Genomic DNA, 25,215 nt, shown 5'->3' on the forward strand with positions numbered 1-25,215 from the left:
TTTCCTCCTCCTGGGGAACTTACCAACCCAGGGATTGAGTCCGTGTCTCCTCCATCTCTTGCATTACAAGTACATTCTTTACCACTACGGTAAAGAATGCGGGACGCCCTTCCAACTCATTACTTCACATTATTTTGCTTCCCACAGGCCACTCACTCACGACAGTACATCTGCCATGACTGAATTCAACTAACAGCACTTGCAAAGCCCACAAGACACCTTGCTTGTGTGACAAATGCAAAGCAGTGAAAGTCTGATCCTGCCATTTCTCACGTGACCAGTTCACCAGCAGGCTGGACCAAGGTGGGTCCAGCAACAGGATCTCTAAGGGCTGGAGACTTCACAATCACCACCTTCGAGATCCAAGAGATAGGAGCGCAGCAAACCTCTTCCTGCTCGGTCCCCCTCAGTTTAAAGAAGAATGCCCCCCAAATACAGATCAGGATGTAGGAAGCGCTGATTAGACCAAGGTGACCAGAGTCTCCAGTGAAATTAAATAATCACTCTTTATTCAAAATAAATAAGCCCTCTTACTTACAGGAAAATATGAAAGTAAACTTCTATCCTTCGGCCTCTAAGAAACCACATTCGCCATATGTTCATTTACAAAAGAAAGAAAATATTTGTAAATTATCAAAACTGAGATTTAGGAACTTCAAAATCATTTCTTTGAAAAATAAACAATAAAAGGAATATTCATGTCAAAAGGTCACAGGTTAGAGAACTGATTTTCCTTCTGAGGCTCATTTTAGCAGACCGTCCAAGTATCCCCAAATCTTCTGGCTAAAAAGCCATATCCTGAGAAAAGTATTCCCCATACCCCATCCGCACAGCTTCTGCACGGCTGTGCGGGTCACCGGGACTGGGAACACTGGGTGGAACTACCCCGTCTTCCGAGCCACATCACCTCAGCCCGCTGCTGCTTTCCACAAACCAACTTGGCTCAGCGGTCCTGCAATGGAGAGAGGTTCCACAGCAGCAGAGTACTCTGAGTACCACCTTGTCCAGCATTTTCCAGACTCATTCTGTGCTCAGAGAGCTGAGGCTGCATCCCAAGGCTTTGTGAGAGGGTCTCCTCCAGCTTACCGAGTGCCCCTCCACAGGACTCGCAGCTCTTGGACAGTTACAAACACTGCTGGTTACTTCCCCAGTTGAACAGCCATATACAACACAAGTAAGTCAACGAAAAACTGAAGAAGAAAAAGGCCCCAAAGTCTTTCAACCCCCCACCCCCACCTCAAATACACAAACACACAGGAATGAACTCTTGTTATAAATTCAAGTTCATCATCTGAGAGGTTGAAGCCTCCAGCGATTCCTCCAGCTCCAGGGCACACCGACTGTACGCTTCCACATGGTTTCTCCAGACTTGAACTGGAAACAAGAAAGCACACCACAAACACACAGGCAGGGTCAGCCAGCGAAAGTGTTAGTCGTTCAGCTGTGTCCAACTCTTTTCGACCCCATGGACTGTAGCCCACCAGGCTCCTGTGTCCATGGGGATTCTCCAGGCAAGAGTACTGGAGTGGGTTGCCATTTCCTTCTCCAGGGGATCTTCCCGACCCAGGGATCAAACCCAGGTCTCCTGCATTGCAGGGGGACTGTTTAGCGTCTGAGCCACCACAGTCAGGGAAGTCTCTTGGAAAGCAAGCAGCACACAGCCTGCCCAGCAAACTGGCTCCCTAAGTGGGGCCTGGAAAGGACTCAAGCAAAAATCCCCAACTGCAACCTCCCCCTGGCGAACAGGATCAAGCAGGTTGGTGCATGCCGGCCTTGACAACCACCTGCCAGGGATCCAGGTGTCTGCACAGCTGCCCTCTGGGTGCCATGTGACCCAAGGAAGCTCTGTCTGAGATACCCACTGACCAGCCCTCCCCTCCCACATCTGAGACCACCTCTTAACAAGGGCTGGGGCTTAACACGGCATTCTGCAGCTAGTTTTGCCACAGTAGCCATGCTGCTCTCCTGGGCACCCTGTTCAATCAGCATCAATGAAGACCTAGAGGACGATGGGCCCCAACTCCATTCCCCCAGCACTCACTGTAGTGTGGCTCCTCTTTTTCAGTGGGGGCCAAGGGGCTGTCCTCCACAGGGCAGCTGGGGCCCTGACTGGGCGGGCCGGCGGGGGCGCAGGGCCCGAGCTCACCCGGCAGCTCCTGGCGCGCGTTCTCCAGCATAGTCCTATAGGCCTGCCGGGCTGCCATCGTCAGCTCCACCATCTTGTGGAACTGGTCCTTGAGCAGAAACCAGAGTACAAGTGAGGTCACCTGCAAACTGGCAAAGGCACCCTCTACAGGGAAAGGGGGGTGGATGCCCGCCTAGGTACCAGGGGTGTTGCCCTCAGGCCTTCCTGAGGCTCCTCTGTGACACCAGTGAGCCCAGAGCGAAACTGGAATCACACTTCTGGGTTTTTAAGGAAACCAGGCCACCGAGGTTACCACTTTCAAGACTGGGGCCCCTGGAGCTCAGGGCTACTCTGCCAGTTAAGTGCAGACAACCACCGTCCCCCCTGACTCCCTCCCAGGGCAAGACAGGCCAGCAACCCCTCCCCGCCTCACCTGGGCCCCGTCGTAGCTGAAGATGCCCACCACACTGACGGGGACAGCCTTGTTCAGGCTGCGCCCCAGAGCTTTGCGGTTGAGAGCAAACACAAAGGGGATGTTCTGGTCACAGGCGTAGTCAATGATGGTGTGCAGGGTGTCGTCTAGCCCACCTGCTCAGAAGACAAGGGAAATGACAAGGGAGGCATCCCAGGAGCGCACTGGCGACACTGGCTGCCAGAGCTTTTCCCGATGGAGGCTGATACTCCCGGCTACTTCCTCACTCAAGCCAGTGCCCCAGGCCAGGTTTCACCAGGAAAGCCAGTCGCTGTGGTGGAAGTACACTGTTACTCTTGGCCACATGGAAGAAATCAACTGTTCGAGACACTTCTAAAGCAATAAATCAGTATAAAATACGTCCACATCAAGCCAGCAGCTGGCGCTGTGTGAAACGGGACAAGAAAGCCTTAGCCATGTTTGCTGAATACCGTGTGCCAGTCTGGGTCTAATGGCCTTGGGTGGATTGGCTCCTATATCCTCACAAACCCTAAGAGGGGAGGTGGTACCCACTTAAAAAGATGGAAACCCGGAGCCCAGGGAGGTCCCTGAGTGATCCTACCCGGCCTCCCAGTGAGACACAGCCTGGCAGGAGGAGGGTGGGGAGGGGAGGGGTGGCACTACAGGCAGAGAGGGTGAAGCAGCTGTGTGTGAGTGATGCTCATACACAGTCGGAAACCAGCAACACCGACAAGCTGTTACCAACAAGAGAATCACATCTGGGCACCTGTGCGTAAGTAACACAGAAACCACCCATATACGTGCAAACATCAGCCAGCTAGAACGCTGAATTCCGGGAGAGGTCATTCCACGTACAAGTGCAACCAGAGGCTACAACAGGTGAGGATAAATGTGGCAAGAAATGTGAGTGATTTACAAAGCAGCCTCAACATGCCCGTGAAACACAAAAGAAAATCTAAGCCAATGGCATCTGATGGAACGAACCAATATGATCATATGTCAATGCTATGTAAACCTCAAACTTTTTATACTGTAACTTACTCTAAGTGGGACTTTTTTTGAGAAATACAAAAAACACAAAATGAAAATGGCCTTTTGAAAAAGGAAATTAATGTCAGGCCAGCATTTCCAGATATTAAGGCTTGCTATAGAACTGTAAGAATATAAATTATGGGATACAGGGTGACAGAATGAAGGCCTAGAAATCACCCGAATGTGTGGCACTTAAGCAGGCTGGCAAGAGTCCCCTGAAGCACAGAAGGTGCAAAGAGACAACCTCTGCAAAAATCCATCTCAGACTGAAATGCATTCTACCTAAATAAATAAAAATGAAAACATAGAAGAACAAGGAAAAAAACTGAATTAAAAAAAAATTAATAACCCTGGAGTAAGAAGGTTGAAGAATAACATAAAACCTAGATGCAATAAAAACAAGAATAAAAAATATCCACATATACACACCCAATCTCTGAATGGCCAAAGAGGCTTAAAGAAAAACAGGCACTTGACAAACTGGAAAAACATTCACAATTCTTAACCAAAGTGGCTTTATTATTAAAAAAAAAAAGTATATGTGAACATAGAAGACTGACATCCTGAAAGACAAATGGGCAAATAATCAACAATTCACAGAAAATGCCAAGCCCTTAAACAAGTGGAAAGATGCTCAGCCTTGCCTCACAAGAAAATGCTAACAGAATCACCGGAAGACCGGGGGAGGCTGAGAGGAAGCAGCATGCCTGCCTGTGGGGGCTGCAGTGTGCCCTAGAGGCAGTGTGGCCCCACCCCGGGTCCCCTGCAAACTGACCACTTCCTGAGGGAACACACAACATCTACAGGAGAAAGAAAAAATCTTCTAAGATCTCTTATCACCTGGTACCTAATTACATATGATTACCTAATTTTCTTTCAAAAGAACAACTTCTCAAATGCACACCCATCCTTGGATATGCAGATGGTATCACTCTAATGGCAGAAAGCAAAAAGGAACTAAAGAGCCTCTTGATGAGGGCGAGTAAAACAGCTGGCTTAAAACTCAACATTCAGAAAACTAAGATCATGGCATCCAGGCCCATCAACTGGCTTAAAACTCAACATTCAGAAAACTAAGATCATGGCATCCAGGCCCATCACTTCATGGTAAATAAATGAATGGGATGGACGACAGTGCAGGAGACCCAGCATCCGAGCAACACAGTTCTAGGGGGAGCCGAGAGAGGACCAACAGGAGGGAGACTCAGAGCACAAACCCTGCAGCGTGTCCCAGGGCTGAGCACTGCCTGTAAGCCGTCCCACCTCTCAGAACCCTGGGCACAGGCAAGTTCCCACAAGCTTCTAGAGAGCAGGGAGAAAAGAAACAAAGGTCAGAAATTGGAAAGACTGGATTTCAAGCACCATCTTCTAGATGTCCCATTTTTTCTCATGCCACTGACGGGGGGATGCACACGCCCCAAGACAAGGGAGTATGTGAGAGCCAACAAACACCACAGCCCACCAGAAGACACATCCCCAGGATGACAGCTGCATGGGAGCCACAGAGCTAGAATGGCCCCAGAGGAGGAGCTGCAGAATGCCTGAAGCACCCACTACTTTAAGCGGGAGGGGGGTGGGGGGGCAGGCAGCTGGCTGAGAGCTTGAGGGGTGATTCGTGTAAAGCCCAGCGTCTGCCATGGGATTGTGGTCGGGACACACCGCCAGCATACAACCAAAGGGACGAACCTGAGAGCCCTCTCCAACGGCAGGGACGGGATCTGCCTCCAGCTAGGATGGGGATGAGTCCATAGGGCTGGCCATGAGCAGGTGCAGCTGCTGCCCAAGGGCCCCTGGATGCTGCAGACAAGTCAGGAAACCTCAAGTGTTCAGACTGGGAACAGCAACAGGAAAGATTCAGCACTGGGATCTGGACTGGTTCCCTGAAAGCACTGTTCCAGCCAAGTGGAACTCTACCCCATGGGAGAGAGCAATGGGACCAGAGGAGGAGTCTGAATGTTGAGACTAAGATGGAGGACCAGCGTCTGAGTGACGGCATCCTGCTCCTAACAGCCCCTCTACTGCGCATCCCAAGGAGGACACAAAGTGGGTCAGCTGAGGGCCAGGGAGATGTCAGACATCCGTCTGTCGGTCACCTCACCCAGCACATCACGTGCTGAAAAAGAGAACCAACCTTCCAGCATCAGTAAGATGGCCAAGGGCTTGGACAAACCCACACTTTCAATAAGCGAACAGACGAGTTAGTCACACACTGAGGAAAAGCCCAATGCAGAGACTGCCTAGCTGCCAGTCACGAAATCCCTGCGATACGAGGGACCACACCCTCAAGCTCTGAGGAAAGCATTACAGCACCTGGCCCGCTGCACAAGGTGACACACCCTCTCTGGTCTGCATGGGCCAGCCTGAGCCATGTTGTGAAGACCACAGGGGCCCAGCTGCTCAGAGTGATCACTTGGTGAGCCAACGAACTTTGGAAACAATTATGTAAAACAGCCAGCCAGTGGGGATTTGTTGTATGATGCAGGGAGCTCAACCTGGTGCTCTGTGACAACCTAGACTGGTGGGATGGTTTGGGGTGGCAGGTGGAAGGAGGTTCAAGATGGGGGGACATACGTATACCTATGGCTGATTCATGCTGATGTGTGACACAAAACTGTAAAGCAATTATCCTCCAATTAAAAATAAATAAAAAAAAAACTCAACTAAAAGAAAATGAAGCAAACTGCACTTCCAAGGTCCCCAACCCAAGTGGCTGATGGTGTGGCGGCCAGAGGGCATGTACTGCAGGAGCCACACACCAGGGACCAAACGGTACCCTTACCTTTCGACTGTATCTTCTCACAGTTTGGAGAGATGATGATGCATTTCAACTTTCTGAGCTTCAGATGTTTGAGGACTTCCCTCAGCCCCAGCACAAGTCGGCGTTTGGCCTTAGCCTTGACTGGATCTTTCTGGTACATACGATCTTGGAAACGAACCAGCTCTTTCAGCAGGTCCGTAACACAGGCGTCAACTTCTTTACTGAGCATTTGGCTGCAGTAGCTGAAAGGAACATTAGACACGGTCACCTTTCCTCTGGCTGTGACAGTCTGGCATGCTGCTCCCGGGGTGTGGGCAGTTCAGCTCCTCTCAAGAAATCATGCTTTGGTTCCTGACTGACAGAATTTTAGAAAAGATATGGATGGAGGCATCCTCCCCACCCCCAACCACAAGGGACAAAGACTTCTGGGCCCCACATCCTCTGGGCAGCCATTCCCAGGCACCTCTCCTCGTGAAGACAAACATCTGCAGAGTCTACCCTGAAGAAAAGTGGGAGGGAAAGAGGTGGAGCACCCTAAGAAATTACACACAGAAAGGGACCTCAGATCATGAGCTGTCACCTTACTACCCGTTCCCAATCACAAAAGTGGATTCAAGGGCACCTCTGGGATCATGGAATGAGGACAGAGACCTCTCGTGAGCAGATTATGTAGCCCTGGCATGTGTTAAGACCAGGTCCTAGCCACCTTCCACCAGGACACAATACCATGGCCCAGCCTGGCCGCTTTACTGTGCTGAGCATGGCGGGCAAAGAACTCGAGGCCCAAGATCAGAGTGAGCACAGTGCCCCAGGTCCCACAGTGAGCCCAATGCCCCAGCTCACTCACTCCCTGAACCGCCGGCTGTGGATCTTGGGGCAGGCCTCTGTCTCTTTCTGGGGCTCAGCTCCCGGCTGCTCCTCTGACTTGCTCTCCACCACAGGAACACAGGACACAGACTCTTTCGTTTCCCCTGGAGTTTCAGAGAAAGAAGTTACAGCAGGGCCCCCGCAGGGCTCGGTGCACAGACTGAGGGGCCTGGGGCAGGAAATGCGACAGCGCCTCCACAAAAGCGTCGCCAGAGTACCCAGACTCAGCGGCTGGCCTCTCCGCCACCCATGGGTGCAGCTCATAAAACCCTGGGCAGCCTGTGTGGCAGGGGCCTCTAGGCTGGATGGCAATGGACTTAAGCTGGAGATGCACCAGAGGGAAATGCCAGCAGGAGGTGTGCTCGCACTTCTTATATACACCCCAAGCTGCCACAGCATCTCTGCTTCTAACGGAGCCCATGTGGCAACTCCCACAACACCCACGTGCCACCTGGCATGTTTGTACACCTGAATGCTATGCCGCACTGACAATCAGGAACTACTTTTATAGGCCACAGACATACTGCCGGGCAGAACAACACATAAGATTGCACTGGAATGAAGCCTGAAAGCTCATGTGTGAACTGCAGACAGGGGTGAGGCCTTGGACCAGAATCATGGGGACTTGGGGGCCATTCTGCTTCTGAACTGGGTATGATCTGTGTACTGCTCTGAGAGGATAATTCAATAAGAAGCTTACTTAACCCATTTTTTGGAACGACACCATGTCTCACACACTTGTGGGCAAGCAGCTTTGCAGTTAATGGTGTTAATTCTCATGGCCATTTCAAACTGCAAGGACCATCGACTATCACACATATCAGGCTCAGGGGCTTCACCCCTTTGTCACAGCCCCAAAGAGCAGAGGCACCAGAAGCTCCACTTGTTCACAGAGAGGTCCTCTTACTGTCAAGTTAGGACACTGAAAAACATCTGCATTCCCAAGGCCCAAGGCCCACTTGCTTTTACCACACAGGGACCGGGGCTGGGCAAAGGCCAGACAATTGGCTGTGTACATGGTTACTCCTGCTGAGGGATTCTTTAAGAAGCAAACCAATGGAACTCAATACCTAACATGTCAGGTGGCCTGAGGACCTGGTCGTCACCGCCACTCTCTTCATCTTGCACATCCTGCACATCGTCACTGGGAAAAGCTGGGCTCAGAGCATTTTCTTGGAGACGCTGCTGCTTTCTCTCTTGCCGTTCTTTCAAAATAATCTTTAAAGTTAAATAAACGACTGAAACACCTAAACACTCACATCTGAAAATAAGCTCTTCTGTGAAATAAGCCATCCACATTCAGCTGGCTGACACTGTACCTGTTTGTGCCCTCACTCCCCCCGCCGCCTGCCCCCTCCCTGTGGGCAGCCCAATCCTCTCACCCATGGCCCAGCAACAGCAGGCTCCCCTGGGGAAACAGAGGAGCACATGAGACCTGGGCTCTGATGCAACGGTGCAGCTCAATCTGACCCCAGGCAAGACACACCTTCCTCCATCTGAGACTCACCATACCCCACAGGCTGCTTTGAGAGTTAAATCAAAGACATGTGGCAGGAAGTGTCCAATATTTACCAAATCAGAGCATCAGACACAACGCCTCGGGGTAGGATGAGGGTAAAAAATGTAAATGAGAACAGATTCCCCCCATTTCTGGATTTCTGTCCATGTCACTCCAAAGTATGAAATGAATAAATAAGGACTCCCTCTCCAGCAGCTGAGGTGCTCTGCACACCATGAGAGGAGAGCGAGGGATCATCTTTCAGAGAATCATGCATGCATCTTGATTAAGAGCAGGTTCAAATGAGAGTAAATGTTAAAAATCTAAAAACCTAAGAGTTGAAAGAAGCAGAATGGATACAGCAGTCTACAAGTTTACTCACGCCAGATTTCAAACAAAACGCCACACACCTTCTTCAACGGGGTTGGCTTCTTGGCCTTGGGGACCTCTCTCTGCTTCCCTTTCTTCATCATGGGGGAGGTGGAGTCTAATGGGTTGTGCGGGGTCTTCACCTGGGCAAGGCGGTGGCCCTTCTTCCCTGACATGGAGTCTTTGGAGAGGACGGGCACTGCCCCAACTGCAACACAGTAGGGACACACAGCTCAGGCTGCCACCCACCACTTGCCAGGCTCCAGAGGCAGGCTCGCTGCAGATCTGTCTCAGGGGCTCCCTGTGCCACCCACTCATCCCCACATCCTTCCTCGTCCCCATCAAACTGTCCCTGAGGGAACCAGCTTCCTATCCCCATAATCAAACCTCCTACATTTTCCAGCTAAGTCTGATGATGTGTTTGGGTCTCATTTTTTGATGAAGAGCTTTTCCAGGTAGCTTGCCCATTTTACTCTACCATTTTCAGCTTACCCTGCCTTTGCAGAAGTTGGCCACTGGCTTCCTTCTACCTCAAGTATATATATGTATACCTTCTACCTTATTATCTTAAAAGGCCCTTTAAGATCCTAGCAATATTTCAAGTTGATTCTCTTGAGTTTTCTAGACATACGTTCCTAAATTCCCTGCAGAGAGTAAATACATGATCACGATCACTGCTCCGAACACTTCCACTGCACACTATGGTTCTGCTCTACTTCCCATCTTGTTCCTGTTCCAAGGGAATAGTTAATTTGTGCCTACTTTCCCCCAACTTTTTAATTAGGAAAACTTCTAAACACACACCAAATAAAAGAGAATGTATAACAACAAACCCATGTACTTATTGTCCGGCTTCAACTACCGTCAGTATGTTTCCAAATATATTTTACCCACCCTCCTTAATTTTGGTACATGTTTTTAAACTATTGCATAGACACAGGAGTGACTCCCGGAAAAGCGACCCAAAAACAAAAACTACTAAGCAGAGACATCAGCAATCACACACTGTGGGGAAGGCAGCCACCAGACTCAGACCAGGCATTTCCTTACACAAAACAAAAACCACCCATCACAACTACTACTTTCAGAAGGAAAATATAAAATACCAGTTGCTACAATGTATTAACTAAAAGTCAGTATTCAACAAAAAATTGTGAAACTTTCAAAGAAACAAGAAAGTATAACCCACCCTAAAGAAAAAAGGAAGTTAACAGAAACTGTCTTTGAGTGCCCCCAGCTGACCAAGAAATGAAGGCAACTGTGAGACTAGATAATAAACCCAGAATTTCAATAAATACAAATAATAAAGGAGAGAGGCTCAACAGAAGATTGGAGATGGTAGAAAAATCAATGAACTTGAAAATAAATCAACAGAAACCATTCAATTTAAAGAAAAGATTTTAAAAGAGCCTCCAGAGACCTGTGGGGCAACAATAAATATACTAGTATATATATAATGTGAGTGCCAGGAGAGGAAAGAGAAAAGAAAATATTTTGAAGAAATAATAACCCCAAACTTCCCAAATTCAATGAATATTTCAATTGACAAACTCAAAATAGGATAAATATTACTCAACCAAAGGTAGGATGTATACAGAGATTCCTACATAAACACATCATAGTCAAACTGCTCAAGGTCAAAACAAAAACAGCAAGGGAAAAACAACTCATCACAGAAAGTGCAACAACAAGACAAGTAATATCTGACATCTCACTGGCAACAATGGAAGCAGGAGGGCAATGGAATGACATTCAAGGTGAGGGGGAAAACCTGTCAATCAAGAATTCAATATCCAGTGAAACTATCCTTCAAAAAATGAATCTAAAATATAAATGTTTCTAGGTAAACAAGGACTGAATTTGTTGCTTTTATTTATTTATAAGCAACTACTTACTTTCTTACTTTTAAGAAAATTAATTTTTTTAAGTAAAAGAAAAAAAATCAAAGGAATCAAAATGGTACTATATATTTATTTAACATAAATGAAAACAGTTAAAGAGGAACAGAGGAATAAATTAAGACATGAAAGAATCAGAAAAAAAAAATAGTAACAGCAGTAAATCCAACCACAGTAACAACAGCATTAAACATGAATGAACAAAGCACCCCACTCAACAAGGAAGAGATTTTTAGCCTGGATTAAACAGAAAGCTCCGACTATAAGCTGTCTACCAGAAATACATCTTAAAGACACTGGTAGGTGGCCAAGGTTACTCTGCCCTATGCTGCTGATAAAAGCATTCACCTCCTCATTAATCTGATCAGCCAGTTGGGAAGGCCAAACATGGGCTCCAGAATAGATATAAGTCACCAAAGGCCTTTAAGCTGTGTTCTGGCAAGAAGGCCCCTTCTAGGAGTATTTGGTACTGGCTAATCTAAAAATAAAGAGAAACTCTGAATTCCTCTTGACTAATTTTTACTTTTTCTGGTAAGAATGGTTCCATTACTGATGTCAAAAAGAAAGATGATGGACATGTCAGTATCTGGGCATTACTGGGATCTGTGGCCAAAACATCCTTTCAATACTACCAAAATCCAACAACCCAATAACCAACCTTACAATCTAACAAGCTACTTAAAAATATCATCTGACTGAGGGCCCCTACTTCTTGCCAAATTATCTCAGACTTCATGTACAATTCCATCTAAAAGGTCCAACTTGAATCTAGCTGCAAAAAAGCCACCTTATATAGCCTCAGAGGTAGTTCCCTCACTTTTCTTGCTTTTACCTTTGGCTGGAGGTCTAGAACATTCAGTTAGTAGCTCACATGCTTCCCTGCCGGCTCCTCAAGAAGCTACATTTTTCAGAATCAGAGGTTGGCCAAGCACTTTCCTGACTTTTCTGGAAAGGTCACTGCAGACCTTTCCCAAACAGACACTGAGCAAAGTAACTTTGAAGGAGGAATACCTAAGAAGGCAGTGATCCTAAGCTTTGATACATTTAAGAATTATTCATACATGTGATGTATGATCCTGAAATGAAAAAAATCACCAAAATCATTGAGAAAAAAATTTAAATACAGACTGGATACAAGATGCTAACAAAAAAATAATGTTTATTATTATTATAAGGGAGAATGGCAGAATAGATCAATTAAAAATAAAATCACCATCAATTAGAGATACTGACTGATGTATTTACAGGTTAAATGACACGATGTCTACAAGTACTTCAGGGGAAAATAACAGAGTTCCAGATTCAACGGGACTGGCAAAATGTTGGTAACTGATGGAGCTGGGTAATGGGCATATGGTGGCAGTCTTCATCATATTCTACTTTTGACTATGTTTTAAATGTTCCACCACAAAAAGTGAAAAACAGGACAAAACAAAACCAAAAGTCCCACTGTGTGCTTGTTAAAAAACACCTATTGCCCATCCCATCCCCAGTGGTTCTAAGTATACCACATCAGAGGTGTTCCCAGAACCTGCACTTTCAGCTTGCTCCCAGTAGGGCCATTGCTGGCAGTCCTGGGGATACTGCATGAAAAAGAAATACTGGGTTCAGGGACACGTTGTCAACTGGTGCCTCAGCCACTGTATACTTGGACTAAATTAACTGCATTCACACATTTTAAATTTGTACTCTGGGCTTTTAATTAAGGTCACTATGAAACTGACTAAGACTTACTTCTGCTATACCTATGAGAAGGCTATTTAGGAAACTTCTGACTATACCATTCAGCAGCCCATATAAAATAATCCATATGAGAAACAGCATTTAGAATTTTTGGCTTCAAAAAACTCCCACCTCCACCAACAAACTAAGATTTCATTTATATTAAGTTCTAGAACAGGAAAAAACAGTGTATGGCAGGAAAAAAAAAATCAGAACCTTGGCTGCCTTCAAGTAGCAGCAGGGACTGACTGGGATGGGAAGGGGCAGGAATTTCAAAGGTGATGATGATGTTCTACACAGCCAGACGCTTGGGTTACAAAGTTATGTATTTGCCAGAACTCTTAAAATGATACATTTAAGATCTGTGCATGTCATTAAATGCATATTTTGCCACCAAAGGAAAATAGGAATCACAAATACTGAACTCTATTAATGATATGCATGCTTGGGGGTAAAATATACTGATGTCTGCAAGTTACTTTGAAATGCAGCAAAAACAAAATACAAATAAATTGATATTGGATAAACTGATGGATAGATTGGGATCAGCAAACTTCCTTAAAGGGCCAGAAACTAAATATTTCAAGCTAATGAGCAGACGTGTATTGCAACACTCAAATGCCATTCTAGTTCAAAAGCAGCCACCGGTAATACTTAAATAAATGTGTGCTGGCTGTGTTCTAATAGAACTTTCAAGTATCCGGTTGCTTCCCAGGTGGTGTGGTGGTAAAGGATCCATCTGCTGACGCAGGGGGCACAAGAGACATGGGTTTGACCCCTGAGTCGGGAAGATCCCCTGAAGTAGGAAATGGCAATTCGATCCAGTATTCTTGCCTGGAAAACCCCATGGACAGAGGAGCCTGGTGAGCTTACAGTGCACACACACACACACATACTCTTTGTATGTGTGCAAAGAGTCAGACACAACTGAGCACACATACACACTCACTGCCAGCAGGATATAGTTGGCTGACCTCTGGAAAAGTTATGTGACTGAGGAAAATTAGGAACAACTGTATAATCTAGGTGGTGAGTTCATGGGTATTCACTGCATGATTTTATTCAGCTTTTCCAGATGCTTGAAAATTTTTGGAAAAAACAAAAATATTATATTTCCCTTCCCTTGAGGAAACAAATTATGTTTATCCTTTCTAGGATTGATGCCATAATAAAATTATCACCAGAAGGAGGGGTTTATAAGTAAAATTACATGATGAATTGCTTTAAAATGCTTCAGGGAAAAAAAAAAGTAAGCTTCATCATTTCCTTGGATCCTATTTTTCACTTTTAAATCACCTCAGAGGGAAACATATCTACAAGACTATGGTGGCAAATGAGCATTATTTCTTTGTATGACATATTACCAATTTTAACTGTCTTGGCTCTCAGGCATGATTCAGAGAAAATGACTACATCACTAGGGAGTTAACACTGCCACCTGCTGTGTTCCCATGGACAAGCAGGTAATTCATTTCTACCAAATGCAGCAAAAATAAAATACAACCTGCACAGGGCACTTACAAGATTTTCACCAGGTCATCACATCAAGTGGAAAACCCATCTTTTAATAAGACCTATTTCTTAAAACCATCACATTTAATTAAGTTTAGAATTTTTGTGGTAAAATACATATGCTGCTGCTGCTGCTAAGTTGCTTCAGTCGTGTCCGACTCTGTGCAACCCCATAAGACGGCAGCCCACCAGGCTCTGCCGTCCCCGGGATTCTCCAGGCAAGAACACTAGAGTGAGTTGCCATTTCCTTCTCCAAAATACATATAAAACCCACTATTTTAACCATTCTTCACTTCACAATTCAGTGGCATCAACATGTTCAAAATATTGTTGCAACCATCACCACTACCCATTTCCAAAGCTTTTTCATGCCCCGAAAGAAAAATCTGTCCCCATTAAACAGTAACTCCTTATTCCCTACTCGCCTCAGCCCCTGGTAAGCTCTAATCTACATTCTTTCTATGATAGAATGTCCTGTCTTTTTAAGGTCGAGTATTCCATTATATGTATATACCACCTTCTGTTTACCCATTCATTTGTTGATACACACTTGGGCTGCTAACACCTTTGGACTACTACAAATAATGCTGCTATGAACACTGGTGTACAAGTAACTGACTGAGTTTCTGTTTTTAATTCTTTCGGATTCATTCAGACGAGTGCACCTGCTAGGTCATGTGACAACTCTACTTAGCGTTATAGAATCACCAAACTGTTTTCCAAGTACACCATTTAATGTTTTCATCAGCAACAGTTCCAATTTCTCCAAATCCCCACCAACACTTGTTATTTTCCACATTTCTGATTAGTTATCATAGTAAGTTTGAAGAATTACCTCCATGTAGTTTTAACTTGTATTTCTCTAATGACTAATGGTGTTGAGCATCTTGTCGTGTGTTACTGGCCATATGTATATCTTCTAATGGGGAAACGTCTTTCAAGAGCTTTGCCCATTTTGTAATAGGAGTTACTGAACTGTAGGAATTCTTATATATTTGTATATTAAATGCTTATAAAATACATGATTTTTATTTTCTCCCATGCTGCAAGCTGTTTACTCACTGTCTTGTTAACATCACTTGGTACAAGGTTTTAATTTGTATGAATCCAATTTACCTATTTTTGCTTTTGTTGTTTGTGCTTTTGGAGTCCTTTCTGAAACTTCATCATCTAATCCAAGGTCATGAAGATTTAGCCTGTTTTATTTATTCTAACAGTTTCAAGGTTTTAGCTCATATTTAAAATGTGATCCATTTTGAGTTAATTTTTGTATATGGTATGAGGTTAACACTACTACTTTATTGTTTTAGCATGGGGAAATGCTAAAACAGTTGTCCCGGTACCATTTTTTAAGTGATTGTTCTTTGTCCTTCTAATAAACTCAACACTCCTAATCAAAAATTCACTGGCCACAGATATGTGTGTTTATTTCTGGATTCTCAATTCTATTCCACTGGTCTACATCTATCCTAATTCCAGCACTACACTATTTTGATTATATATCAATACTTTTGATTGGGCTTCCCCGGTGGCTCAGATGGTAAAGAATCCACCTGCAATGCGGGAGACCTGGGTTCGATCCCTGGGTTGGGAAGATCCCCTAGAAAAAGCAACAGCTACCCACTCCAGTATTCTGGCCTGAAGAATTCCACGGACAGAGGAGCCTGGCAGGCTATATAGTCCATGGGGCTGCAAAGAGTTGGACACAACTAAGCGACTTTCACTCGCTCAACTTTTGATTACAAGAGAAGACTGTCACAAAATAGTTTCCTGAAAAAGACGTCAATCATTTGTCTGAAATGAACAAGCTCTCTTACCTGAGAACACCACTGGTTTGGAGGACTGCTTTGCATTCGGGGAGTGCTGCTTCTTTTCCAGTGCGGTTAGCATTCCTCCCAAATCCAACTGTACTGGAATCTGGCTTTTCTTTCTACTACTTTTAAAATTATTCTAAAAAGTTAAAAATCAGAAGTTTACTCATAATACTTTATTTTACAAACTGTACTTTTCATTTTATAACAAAAAGCCATGTAATTAAGGATAAAAAAAGACAGATACAGAGACTATAAAAATCTTGACATTAAAAGTAATTAAAGGAAAGACCCATCAATTCCAAATTATCTGCCAATATTACCATTGAGGTTGCTTATTTCCTTCTTCTCCTTTCATAACACTGGTTTAATTAAACCATTGATATTTCTGTTTGCATCTCCATTATGAATAAATAACAGCATACATCTACAGATAAGGAACAAAGGCTGGAATAAAGTCCCTGGCTACAAAGTCTGTGTGAGGCTAGCTGGTTAGTACCTTTTGGTTAGTACCTTATTAGCACCTTTTGCTCTCCAATTGCCTAAGTGAGCAAAACTATCATGAAATCATGGGGGCACAGCAAAAAATGTACACAGTCCAAAGTATTAAATTTAGGCACAAAGTCAGATATACTCTAAATAAGAGTTATTTCTGAAATCGTTGTGACACGGGTTTTGAGACTACATAAAGGCTGTATGGGCATGTTGTCGCTTGTGCTTTAGTGCCTCCACTCCTGCCCTCCAGCCACTCTTCTCCTCCCTAATGCCAAAGTCACACCGGGTGAGGACTCACAGCAAGAGGGGAATGCTAAGCACAGCACCGGCACCTAGAGACCTCTGCAGGGATGGAAGATGGCCAAATTACAACACAGGAATGCAAAGTTACAGGGTTAAGAATCTTACTCTTCATAAATGTGAAAATAACCACCCCACTTTGAAAGGCAAAAGGACAATGAAAATGCCCAAAGTACACAAGTTCCCCATCTAGATTATGAACTACAAACTCATTCCTGAATCCACAGTGGGGCTGAGGTACACGGAGATTCATCTCTTTCTCTGATCCTGACTACTTGACTATGCTTCTGTCAGATATAACTGCCTCACAAAAGGAGTCTTCTATTTCCTGAATACACTAAGTTAATGTTTTTTCTTCAAATCAAACTTAGACAAGCAGTATGTGTTCCCCTCTTTTCTGATATAGCAGTAGCAGTTACCAATCATCTAATTTCGAAAGTGACAAAGCAGTTCTGGCTTAAGAGCAAATTTGTTTCAATACACTGGATATGGCTCCCCAATGAAGAAATGAATCAAAACAAAACCACCTGTGCCCATAAAGGAAGAAGTCTGGAAAGGAGGCTTTCTTTAGAGTTTTAGTTTAGCAAGAAAAGTTAAGCCTAAAGCAATTGTGGTTTCAATCTAAAAATTACCTGTGGCTGCTGTTTAGACTGAAATTTCGGTGACTCTACTCTGTCTCTTCTTTCAGATGCAACTGCCAGATTGGGAAATTCCTCGGCATCCTAAGTAAACCACATACCCTTTAGCTCTTCACATATCACAAGAATCAAATAAGCCCAACTACAGTCTTTTCTTCGCTTGTATTTTCTTTCCATAAAAATCTCCTATAGAAGTGCTCAAAGGTATTATTAAAAAAAAAAAAAAAACTAATTTATTTCACTTTTAGAACAAACTTAAAGACTGCAGTTTGAATGCCCCTGCCCCCAAAGAGTGCAGGGCCTCAAGGATGGGTTTACCAAGCAGTCTACGAACTGCCTCTAACCATCCTGACACAAGAGTATTCAAGCACCATCCTTCAACTATGTTTTCTTTGGGGAAACCATCAACTTGGACACAGGAGATTTAAGCATCCTGTCCTGTGTGCTGATCCTAGGCTAGAAAAAATAAACAAGTCTCTAAACAATATTTAAATCATTTAAAAATATTTTACGTACTTTTGTCAATATTTTAGGCACCCTGGAGAAATTATGTGAAAAATGAGGGACGGAAACATGAATTATTTGTTGGCCCAAACAATAATGCTCTAATGCAGTCGCAGGTTTTCAAACAGGCAATCCCATTATTCTCAAGGAAATGTTTCAAAAGCCCTGGGAGCCCCTCAAGTTTATGGGAACACCTTGGGCTTGACCCTAAGTTGGTGGCCTGGAGAGCACTGCTAAGACCCTTCCTGTCAGCACCAGGCTGCTGAGTCTGGTAATTCCTGACCCAGGAGAAACATAATCAGAATCCAGGATGGCTCCTTGGAGAACAAGGACATTCTTGGAGTATCACAGGACGACAATTTAAAGCACACTTTTGGAAGCTCGTGATATTCTCTTCTTGACCAGGGCCCACAACAGATTTATGGTACTGTAAGTTTCTCTCTATAGTGGAGCACATTATAGCAAGACATCTAGATAGAAAAGGAGGCCCTGCAGAAGCAAGCATGCCAAAGCAAAGGAAAAACAGGTCAGAAGACACTGAGGGGTATGGTATATATTAGTAGTATGGCATATACACCACTAAATTTCAATACAAGCAGTTTTGTCTCTAGACCATTCATCCACTCTTTTCAGATATTTACTGAGTGCCTGCTATGAGATGGGCACTGTGCTTGAGACACCAGATTGAAGGAGTGAAGAACGTGGGTGATATCTATTTTTTTTAGCACTAGGAAAACAATTATTTTTAAAAATGTTAGAGACTTTTTTTACTTGGGCAACCAGTATGAACCTGTATTTCTATTAAGGAAGACCCATTTATTATATCATACAATGTGAGTAATAAATATAAATGTACTTCAATCCTTGGTGGCTCTTGAACTGTCAGGACTTCATATTTTGATTTAGACTTTTCTTTCTTTTTCTTATTCTTTCTTGAAGCTTCATTTTGCTCAGGATTGCCACCTTGTGATGCTTTGGACTAACAACAACAACAAAACAAGAACAAACAAACAAAAAAGCAAAAATTATGGTTTTTAGCGCATTCAGTAAACATTTTAATTCCATGCATCAGAATAAAATTAAGATACCAAGTTGTACAACCACATGGCAACTTTACTCAGACTTACTCCCTATTTTCCAAAGAGCCAGCATTTGGTAGAATGATTCTGAAGGAAAAAATCCATTAAAGCAGATGCCACATCCAACTGCATTGAAACAGGTGGATCTGGACCCAAGTTTGCAGCTTGAGGAGGCCATGGTAATGACCCCACTGATGTCCACCTGAAGTCCTGTCCTAAGTCCAGGTGCGCCACTTCCATCACGACAGCCCAATGGATCCTAAACCTGACTGTACCTCAGGATCACCAATGCAGCCTGCGAATCAGACTCTGTCTGGGCTCATCCCAGACCTGCAGAATTTGACCTCACCACCTTCACTCTCCACTCAGCCCCCTGGCCTTTCCTCAGTCAGGTCAAGTACGCTTTAGCTTCAGGCCCTTTGCACTTAACACTCACATAGCTGGATCCAGACTACCATTTACTTCCTCATTTTAGCTCAAGAGTCATCCCACCTCTACCTAACCTCTCACTCTCCATCCTCTTTGGAGCAATAATCCCATCTGACAAACTCTGTCTTGGTCTGCAGACGGCTAGTCTCTCTCCAATAGCATGGCGGCTCTAAGAAGATGAAACATTTTTAATGTCTGAGACCCTGCTTTGCCCCAATGAGACCTCACCCTTCAGAGGTAAAAAGTCTCAATGGCTATTAAAAAGAATATTTATCTACTAACCCAGAGGGGCCATCCATGGTAGCCTGTTAAGTGAAAAAGGCAACTTTCATATGTAATACGTATAAAATTATCCCATTTCTGTTCTTAAAAAAGAAAAAAAATTACACCAAATAAACTTCTTTATGTATTTATGTTTTCAGGAGCCCTAAGGTGGAACAGACGGTTGCCCAGGTGACTCAGCAGTAAAGAATCTGCATGCATTGCAGGAGATGTAGGTTCAATCCCCAGATTAGGAAGATTCCCCAGAGGAGGAAATGGCTACCCACTTCAGTAATCTTGTTGGGAAAATCCCATGGACAGAGGAGCACCATGGGCTACAGTCTGTGGGGTCGTGAAGAATCAGACGTGACTGAGAGACTGAGCACAACACAACAAAAGGTGGAACCGACAGCAGGCTGTTAATAAAGGCTCTTGGAGGGGTGAGGACCAAAGGGCTATAGGACAAGGACCTTTTCCATAATTAGATTTTAGTAATATTACATGTGCTTTTTCAGTAATAAAAACTCACAACACAGAAAAGTTTTAGAGGGAAGGGGAAAAAACAACCAAAACATTATGACCACAATGCAAAGTGATCTGGGTTATAAGATTACCAGAGATTTTCATTTTCTAATCTTTATTTTGGAACTTCTTAACAATAAACTTCTCTTACACCTTTAATTAAAAAATCATTTTTATTTAGGTCTAGCATAGTCTCTTACTTCTCTGTACATTCATTCCATTAATTTCTGAAAGTTTGATACTGAAACTTCAACTAAAAATCTTATCTACTTAAACAATTGTAATCTATAGTGGGAACTATATATAACTTTGTTCTGTATTTTCCTAGTCTCTTGTAAATGTGTTACCATAATTTCATAATTTAAAAAATTTTAAAAAGAAATTAAAAAAAATTTTTTTAAGATGCTAGGAAAATAAAACAAAATCTGTTAACTCTTAGAGTGTTAAAAGCTGGTTTAGATGGTAACATGGTGGCCTGTTGTGTAACCTGTGCCCAGAAGTCAATGGGGCCTTGGAGCTGGCCAGTCTGTGTCTACTTGGAGGGGGTCTCACCACCACCTCCTGTGTTCCTGAAGTATGGGCATGAAGCTGCAGGGAACAGGCACATCGGTCTAATTTCACCATTAATTGTCCCCAGCGCAGATTCCCTGAATCAACCAAGTATAAACACACAGTTCTTTTTTGTGTGGGGTGGTCTAAGACACTCTGGATACTGAAAAGTATCCCAATACTCAAAATGATAGGAAACCAGTACAAAACAAATACTACCCCATATTTCAATCTAAAATAATGTATCAGTATAGAAAGAAAATCAAGAACAAAATCTAGCCTCCCCTACAAAACGCTCTTCAAGAAACAAATCTAGAGATTGAAAAATAACAGCTTAAAATTATTTGAACTGAAAGGAAAAACTGAATTCTGAAATGCTATCTTACAGTAAGTAGGCTGCAAGTTACCAAGAATCAATTAGCATACTAGATAATAGCAAAATGGGGCATACAATTATTTTGCTATCAGTACTTGTAGCAATGTAACTTCAACAGACAAAAGACTGCAGTATTTTAAATACCAGAGCATAAGTTTCTTCCAGCATCTCTCTTTTAAAGAATTCAAAATAGTCACTGACATTTTAAGACCACAGGTCTAAAACACACATCCTCACTCATTTTTAAAAGGGAGCACTTGTGCCCGTCAAATACTTGTGTCCCTCTTGAAAAAACAATAAGACCTCAAGTACAACCAACTCAGATTAGTGCCTACAGTACCGAATGAAACACCTTCAGTGAGGCTTTGAGAAAGACTACCCAGTGGCACAGGAGAGCAACACGAACAAAGTGTGACGCATACCTTTTCAGTAAGATGGACAACGTGTTTCTCTTTGTAGGAAGGCTCCAAAGATAAAACTTCAGAAGATGACATACTATCATTTTTAGGATCTGCTGGTGAAGCAACCATCTTTAGGTTTATCATGGAAGTAACATTTTTAGGGGCTGGTGACAGTTCTGTAGATAATGTCTGCCGAACAACATAACCCATTGGTGTCCAAGATAATTCTGCTCAAAGATAACCAAAATTGTTGAACAATCCCAACAGTAAAAAGGAAATTCCTTAGAAATTCCAAGCATGCATTACATGAAGTACTCAAGAGCATAGTTAAACTAAGGTACTGTTCAGAACACTCTAGCAAACTACAGTTTCCATTAAATTTGCTTTTCTTCTTGGAACATGCAGGGTGAATTAACTTGAAAGGGGGACTGACTATCCTAGGATCTGCTCTTTTTAACCTGGGGGTGCGGGCAGTAAACAATAGTTTCCATTAAAAAATAATAATCCACAATACATCCACATGGCAAACACAGAAATAATGAGCTGAAGATCAGACTGTGGCCCTACTAACCTTGATGTGTACTTTTAAACATCAGAAGTCAAAGATCACTAGACTTCAGCTACCAAAGTAACTGGTAATTTATTTCTTTTTAGAACACAGGCATAAGTACAGCAACACTACTCCTTAGGTGCCCATGAAACTCTATACACAGACAAAACAAAAGGACATCCATCAGGACACAGGCAGGTCACGTCAGCAGCCTGTGGCCACCTCACAGTGGAGAAACTGCTCTTGTCACCATACAGCTACACATCTTCACAGCAGCTGTTGAAGTGAGGATCTTGTATTGAATCACATATGTACCAAACATGCTAACACCATAGGAAATACAGCTGTGCATAAATCAAGAATAATTGTGTAAAAAGATCTTCTGTTAGGACAAATTACCCACAAAAATTTCAAAAGCAGAATCTACTGAACTCATTCTGAATATCTCACTTCTGCACCAGGCTAGGACAGACCAGCAGTTCTCAAAGTTCTGAGACTCCCAGGACACTTTCAGGGATCCACAGCCAAAACTGTTTTCCTGATAACAGGACTGTGTCATCTGCCTTCCCTACTCTCTTGCTCAGAGAGGTATAGTACAGTGGGGTTTAGGACAGTATGACAGAGAACAGTGAAACAGCTGAATGCCAAAGCAGATCTCCTGAGCTGGGTGTTAAGAGTTGCTAAAATGTAAAGGCTGCTCTCCTCTCCTGACTTTAACTTTGGGAAATGGCTACCTTTTTAAATTAAAATGTGCTATGTTAACCTGTAATAAGTTTATTGTTACTTTTAAGTAAATTAGTAAGTATTTTAGTATTTCTCAGTTTTAACCCTCAGATATTACAAACATTGACAATTATCCAAATAAACAGACACTCTTCGGGGTTTCAAAGGGTATTAAGGGGTCCTGAGACCAAAAACTGTGAGAACTACTGGTATAAGAAAGTGGTCATTCCTGAGTTCATAAAATGTCTCTCTCAGCCTGACGAACATTTCACTGAGAACACCTTACTTGTATGTAGTTTACATTCCTTGGGCAAGGAAGTGGGATCTTACCCACTTCACTTCAATCTTCTAACAACGATGCCAGTTTATCAACAACCCATCAACTCCTTTCCTCAAAGAAGGCCTTAAAACAGAAACATTTCAACAGCACTAGCCTGAAAATAAACTAAGAGAATAGACAACTGATTTTTCTAAAATAGTATTTGGTAGCCACTCTTACCTCTCGTACATGAAGAGGGACTGGTAACAGCATTATCGGTTACAGACTCAGTCCGATTATTATTTTTCACCACTATTTCACCCTAAAAAGCAAACCAGTTGTGTTCTTACTAGTTCAAACTAAAAATAATCATTATTTTAAAAACATATAGCCTCCTTCACCATTCTTAAAATCTGCAAAATATAGGCTAATTAAAAATTCCAAACATGTAAGTACATAACGTGCAAAGTTAAATTACTTTCTTTTGCCAAATCTCATTCCCCAGAGGAAAAACCACCCATCTACAGCTTAGCTACTAGCATCTTAGCGTTTCGTCGCTTCGGAGATAAACATCTGTGTATCATTTTAAATGGATCTCAATAATGGGATCACACCACACACAGTATCACATTAACTTAATAATTTCCAAGTCAGCAAAGATTCTTAAAAGCCAAAGTGCCTGCTGTGAAAGGAAAAGCTGTTTTCATCACACCCCCACACCAAAGCTCAAAAAAAAATCCCTGAAAATGTCCACAAAAACAAATACAAGTCTTCTAATGTGTACTTTCTCTTATAGACAGAAAGCTCCATCATGCATGGAACAAGAGGAACCGAATGACACTTGGGGACAAGAGAGTACATTAAGAGAGACCTCAAAGTGACCAGCAGCACCCAAGGTGAAAGGAAAATGATAAACTAAGTGGCTTTAAAATCAATTCTAAAGTTCATATGCTTCAAAAATTCACCCATTTTACCATTTCATCTAAGCTTAGTCAAAAAAAAAAAAAACAATTGTGCAGCAGCTAAAACTGCTGACTGCTGAATACGCCTTGTGCCACTTCTCTACCTAGTAGAAACCTGGCAACCTCAAAGAGCTGCTTCAGAACCATGGAAAGAACATGCTCCGTAACTAGGGCAGAAAGCCACCATTTTCATTAAAAACAAAAATACAGTAAAATCCTCCAAGGGACATCTGCTGATTCCTGGCCCCACAGCAGAGCTCACTAAGAGCCTGGAAATGCCTACATAGCCCTGGGCCCTCTTGCCCCAGGACTTCCCCAGGCAAGGACACACCACTTCCCTCCAGAGAGCAAGCATGGGTTCCTGAGTCGGCAGGTATCACTTGCTAACCTGCAAATTCCAAATCACTGCCTGACACCCCATACAAATCTTGCAGGAGGTGTCACCTAGAGCGCTTGCCCCTTCGAGGGAGTGTGGAGCTGTTTGCTTCAATCTGCTGGGGGCCTGAGGCCCCACCTCTAAATAGGATCTCGATAATTTCAGCACGTTGCCTCAAATAAATGCAAGACAAAGGCCACTCGGGAAGTAACTTTTTACTTTCAAATGAAGCATTTCTGGAAACTCCAAAGGCATGGGGAGGTATGGAGTTAGGCAAAGAGAAAGATGCCATTCCCCTTTCTACTGGCACTTTTCTCAGCTTCCAAAACACTGGGCTAGTTCTGGAGGAGGTGACGTGGCATCAGCATAGCTCTGTGCAAGTGGCTACACTCTGAGAAACATTCTCTTCTGGCCCCATCTGTAGGCTGCTGTGTTCTCTAAGGGATTCCAGATAGACACAGTATATAAACATGTTAAGTAATCAAGTAAAAAATCCATCAAATGAGAAAATAAATGATTAAAATGCAGCCTGTTCTTTGAGTAAACTTAACTTTTATGCTCACCAAAGTCAATCAAACACTAGAAATGGCTTACCTATTCAAGAATGATTAAGTAAATTACATGTATTAATATCAAAGATTCAATGTAAGTTGTATGTCCAAAAACTATTTAATGACATGGGAAGATTACCATAAAGGTTTTAAAAAATTCAAACACAAACTTGTACATATGTATTCTTAATTGAAGGGAATGCCCCTCAATTCCA

General features: G+C 43.2%; 1 protein-coding gene across 7 annotated transcripts in view; it reads right to left on the reverse strand.

Moving 5' to 3' along the window:
• Positions 1-487: 487 nt before the first annotated feature.
• Positions 488-25,215, reverse strand: part of SECISBP2 (SECIS binding protein 2) — a 34,450-nt gene continuing 9,722 nt past the window's right edge. Inside the window, exons 6-17 of one of the 7 annotated variants that reach the window (XM_061426308.1) lie at positions 23,352-23,433; positions 21,601-21,806; positions 18,819-18,941; positions 17,453-17,542; positions 16,032-16,164; positions 9,124-9,290; positions 8,286-8,433; positions 7,196-7,319; positions 6,370-6,590; positions 2,559-2,713; positions 2,042-2,234; positions 488-1,374 (exon numbers count right to left, since the gene is read on the reverse strand). In XM_061426308.1, the coding sequence (XP_061282292.1) occupies positions 1,271-1,374; positions 2,042-2,234; positions 2,559-2,713; positions 6,370-6,590; positions 7,196-7,319; positions 8,286-8,433; positions 9,124-9,290; positions 16,032-16,164; positions 17,453-17,542; positions 18,819-18,941; positions 21,601-21,806; positions 23,352-23,433 (1,746 nt within the window). In that variant the 3' untranslated portion in view covers positions 488-1,270. Of the gene's footprint in view, positions 1,375-2,041; positions 2,235-2,558; positions 5,422-6,369; positions 6,591-7,195; positions 7,320-8,285; positions 8,434-9,123; positions 9,291-16,031; positions 16,165-17,452; positions 17,543-18,818; positions 18,942-21,600; positions 21,807-23,351; positions 23,434-25,215 lie in introns of those variants that run through there. The other 6 variants (XM_061426314.1, XM_061426311.1, XM_061426309.1 and 3 more) reach the window with 6 other exon arrangements.

Source organism: Bos javanicus, chromosome 8 (assembly GCF_032452875.1).
Source record: "Bos javanicus breed banteng chromosome 8, ARS-OSU_banteng_1.0, whole genome shotgun sequence".
In the NCBI taxonomy this organism is placed as follows: domain Eukaryota; kingdom Metazoa; phylum Chordata; class Mammalia; order Artiodactyla; family Bovidae; genus Bos; species Bos javanicus.